The 21365-nt window shown below is 39.3% G+C and overlaps 1 protein-coding gene across 4 annotated transcripts in view; it reads right to left on the bottom strand.

The window, feature by feature from the left end:
* Window positions 1–21365, bottom strand: part of cd2ap (CD2-associated protein) — a 46496-nt gene that overhangs the window by 23333 nt on the left and 1798 nt on the right. For 3 of the 4 annotated variants that reach the window (XM_058378987.1, XM_058378985.1, XM_058378984.1), the window contains exons 2-4: window positions 8163–8323; window positions 882–1062; window positions 300–400 (exon numbers count right to left, since the gene is read on the bottom strand). In XM_058378987.1, coding sequence (XP_058234970.1) covers window positions 300–400; window positions 882–1062; window positions 8163–8323 — 443 coding nt within the window. Of the gene's footprint in view, window positions 1–299; window positions 401–881; window positions 1063–8162; window positions 8324–15176; window positions 15321–21365 lie in introns of those variants that run through there. The other variant, XM_058378986.1, reaches the window with a different exon arrangement.

Genomic DNA, 21365 nt, shown 5'->3' with positions numbered 1-21365 from the left:
TAAACACACACACTGCATTACTACTTCCTTACATGTATTCTATTAAAGAAATGCAACACACATATCTATCATTTAACACTTTAACATGTCATCGCGACTCCTGGGAAATAATGCCAAATGTTTTTTAAACGCTGCAAAGCAAACTGTATTTATGAACAAGCTGCTATTTGGAACATCACACACAAGCGGAGTTGAACCAGTCTACTGTCTACATGATATCTGCATCAGGAGCGTTGAACACACAGCGGAGCATATGCAGGAAGGAGAACGATAGTTGCAAAGGCTGAGCCGCCCCTTACCTCTTCTGATATTTCGATGATATCGCCCACCTTCAGCTCCAACTCGTCCTCATTCTGCGGCACATACTCAAACAGAACTTTGCACTGACGTTTTTTTGGTTCTGTAGCAAACACACACACACAAAGGACCTGGTTTGAACTGGTTAACCAACCTGAGATAAAGGTTGTTTGGAGTCAACCCTCCCTGAATCCTGCTCAGAAAGCTAGTTTTCAAAGCACTAACACACACACACACACACCCTCTATAACCAGTTGGGGCACATTTTTTCATATTCATGTTTCCTGGGGGGGATAATTAGTTGAATACTGCGTGATATTTCTGTTTTCAGGCGCATCTTCCAGATTTTGGTATAAAATGCTGTAGTTTTTGTAACTAAGTGCATCAGTTAAAGTGTTTACTTTTAAAGCTGGATGATAGAACCTCTAAACTCCTGTCTAAATTTGTACCAAGTTCTCTGTTCTACAGTTTCTCACCAAATAATTATTACCAATAAAAATAAAATATTTTCACATTCCATAATGTGTATAAAATTTACTTTTTAATATATTTTACAGCGTCCTTCAGGTGCACTACAGACTCACTCTTTTTGGACGTTCGAGGCTGGAAGCCCAGGCCTCCTGCTGGAATGCCATAAGTGCTGATTCTCTGCACCAGACTGGCCACATTTCCTGACGACCTTCGCTGTGCATCCTCCTTCATCTCCTTCACTTCCTTCACCTCTTTCACTTCCTTTGTTTCCTCTTTTGATTCTTTTCTCAACTCCTGCACACAAAGACACCAGAGTAAAGTAATGAAAAGCATTTGGATCAGTGAAGTCAACATAAAGCACAGTGAGTTTAACTTCTGTCATTAATATAGTAAAATAGTGAAAATCGTAGATTACATGACTGATTCACATTTTGAAGAACTGTGGTCTGAGTTATTTAGCATCATCAGAATTTAAATTTAACTTTCATTTAAAATAATAAATGGAGGGAATTGATGATAAAAAATAAAAAAGGTTTAAGTTTGAAACCTAAGTCTCTATGTTCATGTGGACTTCTGTGTCTATGTGAATGGAGTCAAATGTGGTGTGTGAACTGAACATCTAAACCACTACATGTGGCCACACACTGTTTCAACAACACACTCAGTTAACAGCTCTTTCTTTACTCTTTCCCCAAAATACAAACTAGCAGCTTAACCTAAAATTTACTGAATGCTATGTTTCTTTGTCCCATAAGCTTCATACGTGAATGCTAGGTTTCTTTGTCCCACAAAGCTTCATACATGACTGCTCACCCTTGACTGTAAACACCTCCCACTCACGTATCTAACTTTGTTACACTCCTGTGCCCTTGTTGCACACATCTAACCTCAACTACATGCCCTGTGAACCTTTCTGACTTAAAATAAAGAACAAATGAAAAAACCCTACATTAAAAAAATCTACATAAAGACTGAGAGACAAATATCTTTGGAATGAGAGCATTTATGTCATTGTCATGTTTATGTGGTATCATTTATTATTTTTTTTAACATCATAAAGTGGAATTGATCACACACACTGTCAGTCACTGTCCATATACATCATACATGCTTCATCCATAACAACAGACTCAGTGCTATATCTTCTTATTAAAAAATAGTTATGTCTAACTAACAAAATGTGCCAGACACCTATTTCCTAAATCCCAGGTCTACTCTATGATCTGAAAGTTTAAAGAGGCTTGCCTCTGTGTTATTCATTCCTGTGGGAAACTCTACCCTGACTCAGAGCTGATAATAAAAATCACAGGTTTATCCGGGAGCAAAGTGCAGTCTGGTGCTATGAAAGGAACTGGTAATGAGGTGTAAAGGCAATAATTTACTACAGGACAAATTCTGGTCACAGGTTATCAACTCACTTCACAATCGAGCATGACACGGTCTCTTATTCTGTACTGATTAAAATACAATATGGAAGAATAATTCCTTTAATGAATAGAAAAAAATACTAGTCGTCCTTTGTACAGTCAAAGAGAAACAATGAGGCAAATATGATACGATAGACAGAGACGTAAAATATATGTACAAACCTGCACCTTACACAGGTGTGCTCTTAGGACAGAGATAGTTTTCTGTTTAAAGAGCACACCTGTGTGTAAGCTGTGGGTTGTCGTGTATGCGTGTATAAATGCATCTGTACCTGCACACTCATGTAGTTCAGCCAATCATGCGGCAGCAGTGCATAAAATCATGCAGATACAGGTGAAGAGCTTGAGGTAACGTTCACATCAAACATCTGAATCTGGAAAATGTGTGGCTACCAACACTAACTGTCCTCACTCCACCTTCCTTTACTAAAACGTTGCATTTCCAAACACGTATGCAAACTTTCTAACACGCAAACTGATTTTCTAACATTCTACAACTGAACTTTCACATAAAATACAAAAGAAAATACAAGGCTGTTTCTAAAAAAAACACATTACCAAAGCATGACCAAGCAAGAGTTCTCCTCTCTGATTGGTCAGAAAGTGTGCGTTATTATCATATAACAGTGTGATGTGAACAGCAGTCCTGTATGGAAGTATAATAGTGCCAAAAATCCTGAAAGCAAAACAGCATATTGAATCACAATAAAAAATCTTCATTATTTTTCAACCTCACAAATTCATGTTGAAAAAATTCAGGCATTAAAATTCAGGTCGACAAATTCAGGTCTTAACATCAAATTCGACAAATTCAGGGCTATTACAGGGAGAGCAATGGATTGCCGATGTCCCGGCCCGTGTCACAGTGCACTTTAAAGTGTACATCCTGCAGTTTACTTGGTGGGGAATCACTTGCCGATTGGAATGAACCTGCAGCGGAGAAAAAGCTCCGAGTGAGATTGTGGGCTGTGAAGACAATGGACCAGGGGTGTCCCTAGGGCTAATCATCAACAATAGGGCTCGAGCCCCGAATGTTTTATCCCGGATTTTGCCACCGGAGTGTAGAGGAATTAAGTAAATGTTGATCGTTTCAGTTGAGCTGTACACGATTTTGACCGACATCTCTCTCCGGAAACCTGAATTTGTAAGGTTGAAAAATAATGATGATTTTTATTTATTTGTAAATGCTGTAAGGATTTTTTGTATTCAGATCAAATTTCAAAGCAGAAAAATTCTTTTTTGTGACAAGTTTTTATTCAGTTCATGTGATTCTATCTATATTCTATTTTGCTTTCAGGAATTTTGGCACTATTATACTTCCATAGTTCCAGCTGTAACAAGAAAAATAAAGGGGTTGGACAATGTAACAAACATCTGCTTTTAAACACAATAATGTATTAGCATGGTGCAGATCCTCCTTTTGCAGCAAGTACATCATCAGTTTATCATTAGATTGACAGATACAAGTCCTGCATAATGTTCAGACGGATTTTAAGACCTTGCAGGACAGTGGCCAGGTCACTACATGATGCTGGTGGAGGAAAATGTTTCCTGACTCTCTTCTCTAAAACACCACAAAGTGGATCAGTAATATTCAGATCTGGTGACTGTGGTAGCTTCACTTTCATGTTCATCAAACCACTCTGTCTCCAGTCCTGCTCTGTAAATGGTGCATTATCATCATGATACACACCTCTACATTCACAATATTTGTGTCACTGAGTGAACAGGCTCCTTCAGAATGGTTCAGTAGACCTTGGCAGTGACACCCCCCCCCCACTCCCCCCATGGGAGTGCCATGATATCTGATCTATCCTCTAAATGTCCACTGCTGCATCATTAAAACTGACGTTTGGCATTGGCAAGAGGTTTGACTCTAGCAGCCTGACCATGAATATTGACCCGGTGGCGCTCCTGATGAACAGTTCTGGTGGAAACAGGAGAGATGAGGTGTGCATTTAATTCTGCAGTGAATTGGGCAGCTGTGGTTTTCTGCTTTTATGGATACAGTCTGGGTTGGAACCTGGACATCCCTTTCAGACAGCTTCCTCTTTGTGGCTGGTTCCTTTGTGGCGGTATGGTGACATTACCCTGAAAACCATGTCTCTCTATAAACCACAAAAACTTGCTGTACTGGTCACTGAGGCTCCAGCGAGACGTACACCAACAACTTGAAAAAGAAAAAAAACCCTCTTTAAACTCTGATACGTTTCTCTTTATGTTGTGAGGATTGCAATATTTTATGTACAGCTGTGTTCAGTTGATTCAACACTATGCTCTTAGTTATGCAATGTGAAATTAATGAAGACTGGCCAGTAGGCCCCATATATAGGCATGAAACACAATATTGGCCAGCGTTTCAGTTTAATTGCCCATCTGCTCCATGCAGACTCTCCACTGGAGTCCCATAAGGCCCTGAACTCAGTCCTTTTCTGCTCTGTCTCTATACTCAAGCTCTTACTGAGGTCATTTCCTCACTGGGTTTTCATAACCTTCAATCTTCAATCCTCCCTCAGACACCATTTTCAGATCCTTTCAGATCCCAGCATGTCTGGCAGACATCTCGGCTTATTCGCTGAAACTTAATTCCAGCAAAAATAAACTCTTCATCCCAGGTGATTCATCCCCATGTCAGGATCCTGTGATCTCCCTACTCAACTCTCAAAACTCATCTTCTATCACTGCAACTCTGAGGTAATCAGGGACAATAAACTGTCCTTTACACCTCACATGACACGCTCATGCTGATTTTTACTTTTAGCCACACATGGACCAGCACTAAGGCGGTCACTTTATTACTTTTTGAAAGTTTGAATGAATTTCAAATGTCATGCAATTTGTTTTCAATATCGACCCCCTTAAAAAAGGCTACCGCAACACACACATTCATTTCAGTATTTTATTAACACACTGCACAACGTCACTAAATAATATGCAGTCAGATGGGACTATATGTTTGGTGCTGCTCCACTCGTCTGTGCTGCTGTCTGACTTTCTGCTGCCTCGTTGTGGTGATAAGTCAATAGGTGAGCCCTTAGATTAGTTGACATGGATGTACAAGACAACTGTATTTACAATGTCAACAAACAGCCTTATCTTTACTTTGTCATCTGTGGTGTAGAACCCAAAATACTCCCACACGCTCCTTTTTAGATGATTTGGGGACTGCTCAAGGCTGCTCTGCTTTTTGTGGTTAGCTTCCATTTTCGTATCATTAGCTTATTTACTGATGGTTTAAGAGGGCATTAAAAACTTTTAGAGCGCCCACTGCTGGACCAGATGCTAAAACACAATTAAAAGCTTTCTAATGAGCTTAGGCTGCACATTATTATTAATATGGGCAAATTAGTGTTCGGATATGAATTTTTCACATCATGTTGAAACGCATATAACCCACTTAGCTTAAGCTCTTATCCCACCCTCCACTGCTTCTCACCCCCTCTGATCCTCCAGCACTGCTCTGTTTAACCCACAGCTGAGTCACTCTGGCTGTTTTCATAAGACAACTAACCGTATGAAATACTTAGATTAGCATGCTGTTAAAAACAAACAAAAATAAACTCTTCATTTGTCTTGTGTTTTTCAAACTACACTAACCTGCCCAACAGGGTTTTCAGACTGATAGCACTCTTCGTTGCTCTGGATAAAGGCATATGCCAAGTACCAGAAATGTAAATGTAAATATTATATCTTATGTTTTTAATCTAACCGTATAAGCGCACACACTGCCTGGTGTTAATCCTGGCTGAATTTTACACCTGCAGTGTGTCTTTCTCAGCTTAAAGCCACTAGGGTTGGGCATTTCAGACAGAAATACTATTCAAATTATTTAAGGGATCATACAAGTAATATTCAAATCCTTGCACTGCTTCACACACACACGCACGTACACGCGCACACACGCGCACGTACACGCGCACGTACACGCGCGCACACACACACGCGCACACACACCACTCAGCGTTCATCTGCAGTCCATGGTGTGGTGGACAGGATAAACTACAGGGACTGGACACTCGAAAGGCAGCAAAACATTCCACCTCCAAATGTCTTCTCATAACCTAAGGCATGTTTTACAAAAACCTATGAAAGCAGAAAAAATAACAGGAAGTGAATTATTTTTCACTCCCACAGTAGAAACAGGATTTAAAACTGTTTTTTATTGTTTCAGCACCCTGTCATTAAAACTATAGGTTTAAGTGACTTTAGTGTCATTTAGACCAGAAGCTAAGTTGTGTTTTGACGATGTGGGAATGAAATAATTCCCCTGGAGGATCGCCAAACCCAGACATCAACCCTGAACATTCTTGTAAAATACACTAATAACAGAGCAGTGTTTAAGGTCAGAAATGATCAGCGATAAAGATAACACAGCTTAATTCTAACACAGCATGCTGTAAGCAGCCAGGCTGATTTAACATCACTTCCTGAACTCAGAGTAAATGTGTAGCTGAGCAGTTCCCGAGCAAGAACTTCGAGTTGAAAGCCATTTTCTTTTTTACCCTGTGGTCAAAGGTCAGGAATTATGAGTCAGGACATTGAGTCCAATGCAGCATCATTCATGGGAGTGTTTTTTAATGACTAAGTGTACGAGCACGAAGCTTCACACCTCATCACCTATGACGCATATTCAGGTAATGCTGCTTTTTTTAAATTGATCTAACATCAGCAAAACTTCACATAGGTCACTCGTGTCTGATGAATGAAAGTGAATGAGATCAAAGAACAAACAATAAAACTGTAAAGTTAATTTGTTAATTACTACATCCTCTTCTAGGCACTTATTTTCATTTTTGATTGTTTATTAATTTACTGACTTTCAATTAGAGAAACAGGCACAATCCGAAATTTTCACCTAGTCACTGCTTAACAGCATCACGGGAACATATAGAAAAACCTGTGGTTTAACACTGTGTTTCCAGCTCTCTTTTACGGTTATTACTTATCTCAGTGTACGACATGATCAATATCCTTTCATTAAAAAATTAAATCCTTTCATTGTTCGTTCTTTTTCATAAAATCTCTGACAGGAGCGCTCATGCTGGCATTATAATCTGAAAGACAGAACTTCTATATGGAAAGGTGACACACAGTAAGCCACAAACACAACAGTACAAAAAAACACCCACACTGCTTAAACAAAAGTAAATGGTCATTTGTTCGTCAGGTCTGTTTACTGTTATGACAACATGAAAATGTTTCATGCTTTCCGGTTGCTGAGCTACAATCCGTCGCTGTGTGGTGGCTGAACATTTATTTAATCGTAGGTCTGGGATCTTTAGTGTATAATCTGACACGAAGAACACGTTATCATACGATATCTGTTTGCCAAGATTTTATTGGGATCATGTCGTACAGTGAGATAAGTATTAACCGTAAAAGAGGGCTAGAATCACACAGTGTTAAACCACATCGCTTTAAATACACTGGAAGACTTTCATTTAATTCAATTTATTTGTATAGCGCTTCTAATGAGGGACACTGTCTCAAAGCAACTTTACAGAAGTATAGAAACAGAGAAGGAAAAAAAATTATAAAGTTGAAATTAAAGTTACTATTTTATCCCTATTTTATTCTGAATGCACAAGCCTGCAGCGACAGTGGTGAGGAAAAAATCCCTGTGATGATATGAGGAAGAAACCATGGGAGGAACCAGGCTCAGAAGAGAACCTCATCCTTATATACAGATATTAGTGAACGCTTTTGTTTGTTAACTTAATAAACTACAGAAGAGTAAGAATGATCCACTTATTAAACACATCGAAAAACTACTCAAGCAGCTTTACTAACCAAGAAATATATAAATAATCTAACTACATCACAGCTGCAGTGGTGCATCAGTTCACACGTCTGAACACACTGAGCTCTCAATCCGCTTCTGCTCAAGATCTAAAAACAAGGAATCTCAGCATATCTGAGGCAAATACTGCAGACCTACACTGAAAGGAGCTGGTGGAAAATGTTCACCTTGACAAAGTTGTCGGGGAAAAGGCCTCTCCGTCCGTTTAGGTCGCCTTCCATCCATCCATCCTCCTCTATTCGGCGCACATTCTTGATTACATCCCCAAGTCGAAGGGTCAGTTCATCTTCGTGTGCTGCTTCATAGTCAAACTCCACGACCACTTCAACTACAGAGAGAGAGAGAGAGAGAGAGAGACTTTAGCACCTTTTATCTATTCTTTGTTAAATGATTTCATTTTAATTGACATTTCTTTAGTTTGAGAATGTAAGAAGAGCAACGCTACCTGCTGCTCCATCACCCATCACACCACCAAATAACACATTAATACTCTGTCTATCAGGTGGCTTTGCTCTAATTTAGTAAGGAAATAAGAAAAAAACAAGTGTTGGGTTGGTAAGAAAAAGTCAGAAAGTTTTGCAAAGAGAACTGGAGCTAAAGTGCAAAATCTTAGCCGATTTTATACAATGATTTCATTCAGCTGTGTGGGTCTGTTGTATAATTTCTTATGGAAACATGATTCATTATTATTATTATTGTTGTTGTAGTTATTATTTAACAAAAGATTTATTTGATTCCCTCTCAGGTGCTTATGATCGTTCATACTTGTACATGAACTGGAGTAATCTTTAAAGGTTTCTGTTTGTAAAGCACATCACTGTACTACTGCTATAACCTACATAGTTATATAAATCAGCTGTATTGTAGAAACGTGCTAAAATATTGTGACGTGATATTTGCACCGTATTGACCAAGTAAAAATATATATAAATATGTATAGCATAAATGCAAACTGCTTTCCATTTCACAAGCAACATCCTTAACAGACACAAATAACCAGCTCAATCATTCACACTTGGAGTTAGTTACAGGAAGTGCACAGAGGGTACTAATAACAAGTTCTAAAGTGTGTGTGTGTGTGTGTGTGTGTTACTGTATTACTGTGGCTAGCACCAAGTAAAGAGCTGAAACACGCGTGTAAACATAAATGTTCTACTGGAGCCGCCTTTTTCAAACTCTCACAGAAGTCTTATCAGCTGAGTAAAGAGAGAAGGAATGAGGAAGAGAGAGAGAGAGAGAGAGAGAGAGGCAGTGAGTCACACTCGCTTCTTCTCTTCATCCTGGTCAAATCTACCTGCAATCCACTACAGCGATGAACTGAATGAACCAAGAGGTTTTTTTTGAAAGCACGACTTCCTTACTACAAAGCTGAACAAAAATAAAAACAATCCAAAATAAAGATCCATCCATATCATGCTGTAAGAATGTACTTTTCTGCATTTCCTCTCATCATGTAAAGGAAGATGAGGGCTTGAGGAAAAACCTGGTGTTTCAATTCCAGAAACTGAGATAGAGTGTGATTCAGCTGCTACAGAAACTCGGAGCTAACCTAGATTAGACATAATTAAATGTGTTATTGTTACAGGTCTCTGTATCGGCTGGACATCGTGCCCATTTTCTCACGGAGGTGTTTAACCATTAATACTGGTGCTGACAGAAATTAAAACCAGTCTGAACACTATCTCTGTGATTTTCTCTGTACTTGTGTGTACGTGGACAAACGTCAATCTCCCATAAATTAGCAACCATGTGCACAATACAACTCATTTGCCTGTAGCCACGCCCACAATACGGTGAGCACGAAACAATTGATCAGTGTAAAGCCTAAAAATAGAAATAAAAATGAAACGTGACTCAATTCTATTCCAATAAAGATGGTCACATCATCCACAATCGTCTACATCACCGAGTCCCTGGGGACACGGGGGACCAGGTGGGAGACACCCTGGACACAGTGCTAACCCATCACAGGGCACAATCACACACACACACACACACACTCACATACCACAGACAATTTTGAAATGCCAATCAGCCTACAACACGTTCCTGGAGTGGGGAGGAAACAGGAAAACCCAGAGGAAACCCCTAATGCACAGGAAGAACATGGAAACTCAACACACACAGGACAAGTCCCAACCCCAGAAGTGTGAGACAAATGTGCTAAAAATGCAATCATTTATATTCTTATTCATAATAATTCAGCACTAAGTTATGCCATCAGTTATTTATTGGTGTTTGTTTACAGCTTAAGACAGACAGAGCTGCCATTACATTTGTCATAACTGACTGGTTTATTTAACTTATCTTAAATCATGGGTTCAGGTCAACTCACTTTCTTTATTTTAATTTTTTATGTTCTTAATTAATGCCGATTACGTGCAGAAATGCAGGCAAATTCAATCAAGTCAAAGTTTTCAGGAGGTAGTAAGGTGATCTTGTGCATAAATGTAGTCAAGCAGGAGAATGAGGACATGAACAGTAAATTTCTTGTGTAAGAGCTCGTATTAATAATTCCTCATAAATCTGTTCATATCCAGCTTGATAAATGTTAATAATAATAATAATAATAATAATAATAATAATAATAATAATAATAATATTAGAACATTGTAAGCACTTTACATACCTGAACACTGTGACGCCAAAGTTTACTAAACCTGACTAGAAAAGTTCACACAGCTCAGAGTTCAAGTTTAAACTGATGGTTAGTTCAACCTGCTTTCTGGAATTTACCCAAAGTAAATAACACTCAGGTGTGTGTTACTGTAGCTACAACCTCGTTTTGTGACAACTAACTAACATTTCATTGGAATTATTTTCAATATTACAGTGCATCGCATATTTTCAATGCGATGCACTGAAAGCTGAATTAAATAAATGCACAGTATTTGTGGCAAACATGAAAAACAGCATATTTGTTGGTCATAAGAACGAGCAGTGACAGTGAAGGTTATACCTAGTACAGTTTGCACTTTTCATTGATAAGTTATGATGAGTATCCACAAGCTAACACACTAGAATACAGGCAAACTCCAGCGGTAAAGGCTATAGTCTGCACCAGGTCTTTACAGTGATGACAGATTGACCGGCACTATGACAGACACCTCACCCACGCATCGGACTCTTTTAGAAGAAGCCAACAGCAGAATGGAAAAAGCTCCACGCTTCACACACACACACCCTCCCTGCGTCACGGCACTGACACTACGGCAGGTTAAATTGTGTTATATACTAATGTAAAGCTTTTGTTTTACTGTCTGCTGCTAAGAGTCTGAAAGGATCACAGACACTGACGCTATTACATTTCAGTTAGTATTTTCATGAAGTTGAATGTTTTAATTAAGTGAAAACAGATACCCAAGTCAGGCATGCATGCACACACACACACACACACACGCACGCACACACCTGCACTTGCTAGACCCCTGCATTTGTGTATGGTTTTTGAGACTGTCCTGCCAGGCTCCGATTCACAAATGCGATTCAAAGCACTTCATCCTTAGCCTATCAGGTGCGTTCTCCACTTCAGCCAATAATATTACCCTCATCACATGAGAGAGAGATAAGCCTGGCTTATGAAATCCCAGTATAAGTACAGGGATTCGTGATTCAAGCGGGTGTTTAATTATAGCAATAACTATTGGTATCACAGAAACATTTTTAATGCACCAGCGAGAAGAGCATCAGGAGGCCGAGAGCAGCTCCAAGTCTTTCACTGTTACACCGAGCCAAATAAATGAACACACCAAGTAGCTACCATGATGTGAGCTAGCGATGTTACACGTGTTTGGTTTTGGATTAAATACAGACAGAACTGCTTCTTCAATGGTGTTGAGAGCGCTTTTGTGTTTGTAAACAAGACGACGTGAATAACCTAGCAACATGATGCCCGAAGCCATCCTTACTAACGGCCTGTAACTATAACAGTCTTCTGCTGGATTGGAAAGATGTTCGTCTTGATCAGAGACAGATAAAGAAATATGTTTAAAAAAAATTCAAGCTTACTGTTTATGTCTTTCCCAGCTCTCCTCTCTCTCACTGTTTAAGGAACAATGGAGCACCACAACAGAGGAATATTAAAAGCCACAAAATGTGTGCCTTCAGTAGGTTTGTTTTCGATGCATTTAAGAGAATTCAACAGAGAAAGACATAGTAGGTCAAGCAAGAAAGATAAAGTACTCGGGTATAATATTATAAAATAAAACTGTGCAGTGTATACAAGACAAGAGGACAAAACGCACTGGTGTGATGGACGACTATCTTCTTTTGTAAAGTTGCTTTGAGACAATGTCCATTGTAAAAGGCGCTATACAAATAAATTGAATTGAATTGACTTGACAGCAATAAATAAAGTGAGGTGCCTTGTTGTTCAGTGGTTTGTAGAACTTCTGCTGCTAAAATCACTCAGAATTGAATTATTATACTACACAAGATTTGTGTAGAATGTGATGAGTAGAGAAATACAGAGGTATATGTAGAGCTGTTTAGATAATCTGCACCTGTAACTGTGTGTTAATGTAGGAGTGAGGCTTTCACCTTTTACACTGGGGTGTACGGACCACAGCAATCTTTCTGTTGCTGAATCTGAATTAGCTCACGATACTCACAAGCCCCTGAGCACAACATGCTACCCGCGACACCTCACCCAGTCCCCTCCAAAAGTATCAGAACAGCATTTATTTCCTAATATTCCTATCTAAACAACTTGTCAGACCACTCATTTTTAAGAGAGCAAATGTACTGTAACAGATATTCTTAATATAAATGAAATTAAATACACAACTGCATCCAGCATCACCAAACTGTTAGTCTTTCTTTGTGAAGCTTTCCCAGGTTTGTAGAGCGCTCTCATTCAGCTGTTGTTTGTTTTGGGGGGTTTTCGCCTTTCAGTCTCTTCTTCAGGAGGTGAAATGCAGGTTAAAGGCTGCTGAAAAACCTTCCATGTTTCCCTGATTAAGTCCTTTACTGAATTTGCAATGTGTTTTGGATCATTGTTTTGCTGCATGATGAAGTTCCTCCCAGTTACACTGGTTGCATTTCTCTGTAAATTATGAGACAGAATGTTTCTGTAGACTGAATTCATTCTGCTGCTACCATCATGAGCTCATTTCTTCCACTGGTGGATGGGGATTCCTTCACTTCTGCTCTGTTGATGTCACTGACCGTAGTTTTTGGGGTTTTTCTTCCCAGCTCTCAATGTTTCATCAGCTGCTGTTGTTTTTCTTGACCAGTGTGTTCAGTGGTTTCTGTCTGTCTTCAGGACATTCCACATTGTGGAACCTGGGTATGTCCAAAGCTTGTGCAATAATTGCTGTCTCTCTTTTCTCAGTTTTAAAATGCCTTGCTTTTCTCCCACAGATAGCTCTCTGGTCTTTTTATTGGTTTATCCTCTTTAACAACAAACTCACAGGTGAAACTCTGGGCTCACACCAAGAGCAGACATTCAGAGCTATTCATTCTATAAACGTTCTAACAGGACACACCGGGGCAAGAAGAGATCCTGTTGGTCACGTGTTCCAATATTTTCTTGACCACTTAAAGAATTTAGCAGGGTTAAACAAAAACCTTCAAAAACAAAAGAATTGACTGTTCTAAGGCTTTCGGAGCACTACAATACAATACACACAATACAATCTGATGTCCCCTAAGCAGTGAGAACATGTGGTGAAGGAAAACTCAAACATATTCTTCAGGGAAAAGGATGAAGTATGTACGCTTAATATTTAGCAATAAAAACCCATTGATTCATGTACATTATTTATTTCTTGAAATTGAAATAGTAATTTTATGATTATAATTGCACGTGCAGACACTGGGTTTTGCACTGATTGTTAATGTATAATTAATGTACAGTCAATGTTTCCATCTGCACTGACCGTAGCATCACTAATTTCATTTGTTTCACTTTTTATACATTATAATACTGCACTATTACACAGTGTATATATTTAACTATATTTTCTACACAGTTCACCTTACTTTAAATTCTTAGATTTTTCTTTATATTTTTATGTTTATATTTTTTTTATTGTTGTACACCAATACACCAAGGCAAGTTCCTTGTATGTGTAAAATCCACAGTACTTGGCAATAAAGCTGATTCTGAATGAGTCCCGAAACTGGGAAATTAGTCAGTAGTTCAGCACTTCCTATATCATTGTCCTGAGGTCATTGGGTTTTTTGAATGGGTTTTTGGTTAAATGCCTTAAATAAGGTCTGTGGTTAGTACAAGCTCAGGATATTTTCACTTTTTATTCTATTATAAACATCAGTAATCAACTCTGAAAAAGGCGGGTGCTAACAAGTGTCTAAATTGGACTACAGAGATCAGTGACATTAAACGTCACCACGCTGAACCGGAAAGCCCATCTAGTACAGGTTTGTTGTGTTTCTACTCGCGCTCCCGCAAACTATTCCAACTGTTTCCAACATTTTTGTTCAGCTTCATCCACAAAAAGAGCTCCTTATCAGGGAACATGTTTTTTAAATAAAGAGTTTTCAGGAGCTTAGTGGTGGTGATGTTGAAGTCATCTGGTGTAGTTCATTTATAGCCTTCATTAATTTAGCTTGGTGATTGTATTTATGTTTCCAAATTCCTAAAAGATGTTTTCAATTGTGAAGATTAGCTTGATGAACAAACCAATAATCCAAAAGCCAATGGAAAAATCCTATTGGCTGAGGAAACCAATTTGATGATCACTTCCAAGTTGGACTAAATGTTAAAAATATATAGTAGGGATAAGTGTTAGAGATAAACAGTTACTTAAACTTAATTTAATAAATAATTTTTATTCTGTTTCTATACTTCTGTAAAGCTGCTTTGAGACGATGTCCATTGTTAAAAGTGATATACAAATAAATTGACTTGACTACAAACCGACATCATCCCTGCAACACTCAAGTATCTCTCATTCCATCACACCATGCACTATTTAACACCTTCTTTATAATACTCTGACTACACTGGGCAGTGCTAACCAACACACTGGGCAGTGCTAACCAACACGCTGGGCAGTTCTAACCAACACTAGTAATAGTCTACTTGGTTTGCATGGAGCTTGTCGAGTGTGCACTCCACAGACATCCCCGTGTAGCACCAAGCACCAGTACAGTGTCAGAGAAGTCTGTAATCATATGTGGGAACAGGTTTGTGTGTGTTTACATGAACACAAACTCACCAGTCAGTTGTGGGTGAAACCTGGGAAAAGTGTCTAGTCACTGTGTAATAAAAACCCTCTAGATGAATATGAGCAGTGGGTAGAGACAAAGCCAGAGCAATATCCAGATCGGTGTTCATCTAAAATGCTCGCTAGGAATAATACACGCTTGTAAGCTGCGCATTTCTCACAGCTTTGGAAAGTATGAGTACTTGGAAAGATTTCAAGCGCAATTCTGCCTAGGGTGGGGATAATCACAAGGTATCCTAAAAGGCACACCTATACGCAGGCTAAAAATAAACCGGTGGCCTACACTGTTAACAGGAACACAGATGCAGCACCAACACACACCTTTTGTGTCCACTGAAGCTTATGACAGGTCCAGTTAGAGAGTCTATCTATCACCAACACCACGATAATATTAGACATCATGATCTTAAAACAGTAAGCTGATGTTCAGTGTGACGCTCTTCTTTGTGATGAGGAGTCAAGAATAGCTCGTCGTTACTCGAGATCTTTTTACAAAACAAAGGCTGGTAGCTGCAGTACAGGTGAGAGATGACGCAGGAAGAGGCGCTGTGCATTTTTCAGATTCCTTCTGACATCACACAGAGGGAGTGTAGGAAAGAAAAAAGGCAAGGTCAGCTTAATGCCATTAGTTGCCTCTGCAAAAGTTTAAACAAAACCTTAACAGCTTGTTGTGAAGCAAATTTTGTGTAGGGAAATGTGAGCTTGGTTTTATTTGCGCAAGTAGATAAGAAATTTGTAACTAAACCAAATCAGACAGTTTTTTCTTCACAAAATGATCTTTTCTGTTGTCAGGTGATTGGACCAATAACACAGTCAATAATTATGTGAGATATCTCTAAAATGGTGTTCGTAGTTAACAAGCAGCAATTTTAGTACCGTTCTGTTTTTTTGTGAATCTTGAATAAACAAGCATCATGAGACTCTGCTCAAAGTACAAAAATGTTTCCAGACTTTTTCCTGTTTTTCCACGTGGGCCGCTCTGCTTTCTGACTGAAATTCGTGTTTCATTTTTCATGAGAGATCATGAGAGTTCAACAAAGGGTTTTGATCTTTATCGGCTCTGCTCACCAACACAAAACATTGCAGTCCGAGTGCAACAGTCCGGAAGGATTCATACACAAACAAATGACAAACTAAAGGAAACACCAACATAAAATAACCTTAGTAAGGTGTTCAGCTCCAGTACCCTTACAGTGGGAGCAGTACCAGTACTCCAGAAGATATTCCCTTCACTGGTGGTTCTGAATATCGCAGTCTAAACGTTAGGTCCAAAACCTCCCACAGGTTGCGTTCTGGTGACACTTGTTAAGTCACTGACGAGGAAATAAAGAATAAAAGGAGCAGTGTGTTGGCCTTAAGCGGAAATGTGGACCCAAACCATGCCTTCAATTTGCCAACAGGCGTAAAGACGCATGGTATAAAAATGTCTCTCATTGTTAAATATGTGAAGTTTAATTAGATTTGAATAACTGAGTCTGAGCTTAATCAAAAAGCTCCACCCCTGAAACTACAGGTTCAACTAGAGTCAGAGAGTTTATTCACCAACTTGTAATGCAGCCATGCCTAAAAAACCTCTTCATTTCTACATTTGTTCATGTTATTTGTAATAAATGAAATAAATCAATAAATGAACTAAAACAATAAATGAAAAATATCATCTATTGCATCTTTAATTAGGGCATTAAAATTTAATAAACTTTCATAAAGCCCGTATCTCACAGCCATTTAATCTGCACGCTGCTGAGCTCAAGTCGGTTCAGGACACTGCTCCAGTAAAGGCTTTTCTCATCCAACAAGCAAAAGAAAAAAAAACTTCCTACCGCCTTTAGCAAAATACGAGTTTTAAATGTAGGAAACATGCTGAAATATACTGCAGGTCACAGAGCTGTGCACTCCTGTAATCCACCACACCATGCGTGATCAGACCGTCTGTAATGCAAATTTGACTGTGTGGATTAATCTGCATGATTAGATCACACAGGGATGCGAGAATGCTGACGAAAGCGAGCCAAATAAATGACTAGGGCAAAGCTGCCATACAAGTTTCCAGCTTGCATGCAGAGAGAAAAGTGTAGCTCAAAGCCAAAACACAATCCTACAACTTACTGCCTTTGTGAGTGAGGTAACAAACATGATGTGCCACAATATAAAGAGGATTAAAAACAATAGCTGGACAAATTCATTATCCTCTCTTTAGATAATTCATATTCTAATTTCCCTTAGTCTGTATTAATGCACTAAACAGGAGCTTTTTATCAATTTTACCCAGCACAATTCAGGTTTACACAACACACTGCACCCCACCCATGCATTTCTGTCAACCGTGAGGAAGAAAAAAAAAAAAACATACGTGACCTACAGTACCGAGCAAAGGTCTAATGTAGGTGTGAAAACATGTGGTAAAGTAAGACTGCTTCGAAAAATAGAAGTGTTAGTTTATTTTTATCACTTAACAAAGCAGAAAGTATATGAACAGAAAAGAAATCCAAATTTAATCAATATTCAATGTGACCCTCTTTGCCTGCAAAACAGCATCGATTCTTCTAGGTACACTTGCACACGGTTTTTGAAGGAACTCAGCAGGTAGGTTTGTTTCAAACATCTTGTAGAACTGACCACAGACCTTCTCTGGATGTAGGCTGCATCAAATCCTTCTGTCTCTTCATGTAATCCCAGACAGACTCGATGATACTGAGATCATTGCTCTGTGGGGGACAACCCTCACTTCCAAGACTTCTTGTTCTTTTCTATGCTGAAGGTAGTTTTTAATCACACTGGCTGTATGTTTGGGGTTGATGTCCTGCTGCAGAATACATTTTGGAGCAGTCAGACGCCTGCCCGATAATACTGCATGATGGAGAAGTATCTGCCTGTATTTCTCAGCAGTGAGGACTCCATTAATCCTGACCAAATCTCCAGCTCTGTTTGCAGAAATGCAGACCCAAACTTACAAGGAACCTTCACCATGCTTCAGTGTTGCCTGCAGACACTCATTAGCATACAACCACCTTCTACAGCCAAATATGTCAAATTTTGACAGGTCCAGTGACCTGCTGCCATTTTTCTGCACTCCAGTTCTTATGTTTTTGTGCACAGTTTAGTCGCTTAATCTTGTTTCCAACTCAGATGTCTGAGTTGGAAAAGACTACTTCTGGCTTGACTTCTTCAGACAGTAGATAGCTGTACCTGGGTACCACTGGTTTCCACCAGTTCTTTGCTGAGTATCTTCCGATGTTGAATGGAAGTAAGCATGATGTGTCTTATCTGCCTCACTGCATCTACGCCCCCTCAGCATTGCCCATTTCTTTGTGCTTCTTGAAATCAGCTTGAACATCACATCCTGAGACTCCAGTCTGCTTTGAAATCTTTGCTGGGAGAGACCTTGCTGATCTACCTTGTGTCTTGTTGCAGTGCTCAGTCTCACTCTGGTGTATGACCTGTGACATGAAACTGCCTCCCACAGCCTCACCTTAGTAGCGGGGTTTGTCTGTTCCTCACCCAGTTTAAGGTCCTACACAGCGGTTTCTGTTCCAGTTAATGACTGTGTTTCAGCCTTTAGCCCCTGCTTGGTATAATTGGTTAATCATACACCGGACTCTCATCCTAGAAAGTCCCTGACATTGTGCAAGTGTACGAAGTGTATGAGCTTACACCAAAATATTGAACATTTCTTCACACCTGCCTAAAACATTTGCACAGTACTGTATAACTCCACAGACATGCAACTAGCCATCATTTTCTAACCTCTGTCTCCTGGAACACACTGTTACACTTCCAAGACTAATACTGAAATGATGTTTGACATTTTATCTGATGTTTATATACAATGGAAGTCTACACACCCCTGAATCCCACTAAAAATCTGTAATGTGACCTGAAGCAGGCTGTACACAGGAGATACTCTTTATTTTTGCAATAAAGAGAGGGAAAATATTACCAAGTGTAATATTACCAAACGTGCCATTCTAATAAACACTGAGTGGTATCCCACAAACAAAAAGGGGGGGGGGTGCATACTTAGACTGCAGTCAGGTTATTGTAACTTTTTTCCTTTTTTCCCCATACAACAGTTCTCTGTATTTCACTTGATTTGTATATGCTGTAATTTCACACTGAGGATGGAAAAAGTTCTGCATTATATAACTCACTCTCCTCCTGGATACTGTGATTTTTCTGCTCGATGGACATTAACTTATCAGACTGTGTAAGAATAGGCAGCGTGAGATCTCCGAACAGACAGAAAACACCTCCTCATATTGAAATTCTCACTTGGGAACTGAGAATGAGTTCCTTAAATCTGTCTTTCTCAGAGTTCAACAAATGACATCAAATCAACAAATCACTTCCCACCTTTAAATGAGACGTAACTTCTTGTTGAATCTATAACACTGCATTTACAGTTCACTGTTCTAGCTTGCTCGTTACTAGCAGAAGATGAAGCCACTCTGTAGCTCAGAAATAAACATAATTCCCAACTTCGACTTCCCACATTTCTAGAATTAAGCCAATTTTACACCAAACATAAAAAGTTCCTAGTTCCTGCTTCCAGTGAAACACACGTCAATCAGTCTGGCTTTTTATATGAGCCATAATTTGCACATGGTGAGGAAAATCCAGAAATAAACGTGCTCTGAGCTTTTTCCTGCACGACTCCAGTGCAACAGATGTGAGCTCTACTCCAGCTCCATTCCTGAAAACATTTACGCGTGTTTTTTCTTCATCTGCAACTGATGCAACATGTGTTTGATAAAGATTTTTTGGTAAAAAAAAAAAAGAAAAAAAGAAAAAAGAATGCCATTAGAGGGACATTGTTGTGATGAATTGCACAAGCAGTACACACCTTTATCCAGAGCACAGGTGAGAGAACTTCGGCTGTTTAAGATCACAGTAAAGAAAAAACTGCAGCCGTACAGCCTGTACTGTTCTAATAGACTTTACTGTACTGGGGAAAAACACGTAGATCTGATAGCATTACATTACAGCAAGATATTCTGTTCAAAATCACATTGAAATCACATGAAAAATCAGACAAATGTGTGTCACATCTAGGCAATAAAATATGATTTGTGACGAAGGCATCATGCCTGGATCCTTCTGGGATCACAGCCAAATACGTAGCCTAGACTTACAACCAAGTCAAGTCAGGAAATCACACAGAAATCTCGTCAGTGTGACATCTCCAGGGCGAGTGGCTGTAGGAATCATTACACGCAATCATCACTGGAACCAGCAGATGAACTGATTAGATTCTTCTGAATGTTCAAAGGTCCGAATTTATTCAGTAGCTTCTTCCTGTTTGTTATACAGAGATGTTACTTTCCTGATCAGGAGCTCGAGTCCCATCGGAGATTTCTGTCAGCAGTGCGTCTGTCAGTTCATCAGCAGGAAACACTTGTATGTGTATCTCAAAAATAAACTGTTAAAGGCAGGATTTGTAGAGACTCGTCCTGGTTATCGCCAGATGAACTGATAACATTTTAGCTACGTTCCAAAATGGTCACGGACAATCTAAATGTATCTGATGCAAACCCACTAATAACAAGAAAAACTAGACCTGTGGGTTAATGGAGACCCAATGCAAAGACCCAAAAGTCTTATTTTTATACACTGGAAGTGATTTTAGCTGGTGAGCGGATTTGAAAATAAAGAAACGCAGACCTGAGCTTTTAAAGTGACAGCGTGGGCACATCGTGAAAAGTGAATGCTTGCAAACAAAAAAACAAACAAAAAAAAAAAACAGGTTTGCACCTGAAAACCCTTGGCCTCTACACACTGAAACCAAACCACAGGAAATCATCTGCTGTGGAATCAAGATGCATGAAGAATCGTTTTATAATCACATCATGGCACACAATCAAATCCCTCTGTGGTTTCCTTTCACCTCCCAAAAAAACATGGCAGTAGGCAAAGTGGCTATGACAACTTGCCACTAGGTGAGAGCAAGTGTGTGTGTGTGTGTGTGTGTGTGTGTGCTGCCCTAAGCCATTCCAAGTGTCACTCCTGCCTCAGGTCCAGTGTTTTCTGGGCCATGAAGATTTTTAAATGATGTTTTATTGTTGCTTGTTATAATCATTACACATGTTGCGCTTGGAAAATTTCTAATCCTGATCTTTCAGCATACAGAAAACTGCAGCGTTGATGAATGAAGCTCTTTCTCTGCTACTGTCACTGGTCCCACAA

The sequence above is a fragment of the Hemibagrus wyckioides genome, linkage group LG25 (assembly GCF_019097595.1).
Source record: "Hemibagrus wyckioides isolate EC202008001 linkage group LG25, SWU_Hwy_1.0, whole genome shotgun sequence".
In the NCBI taxonomy this organism is placed as follows: domain Eukaryota; kingdom Metazoa; phylum Chordata; class Actinopteri; order Siluriformes; family Bagridae; genus Hemibagrus; species Hemibagrus wyckioides.
Note: the sequence above shows the minus strand (reverse complement) of the source record. Positions and strands in the feature narration are given on the sequence as shown.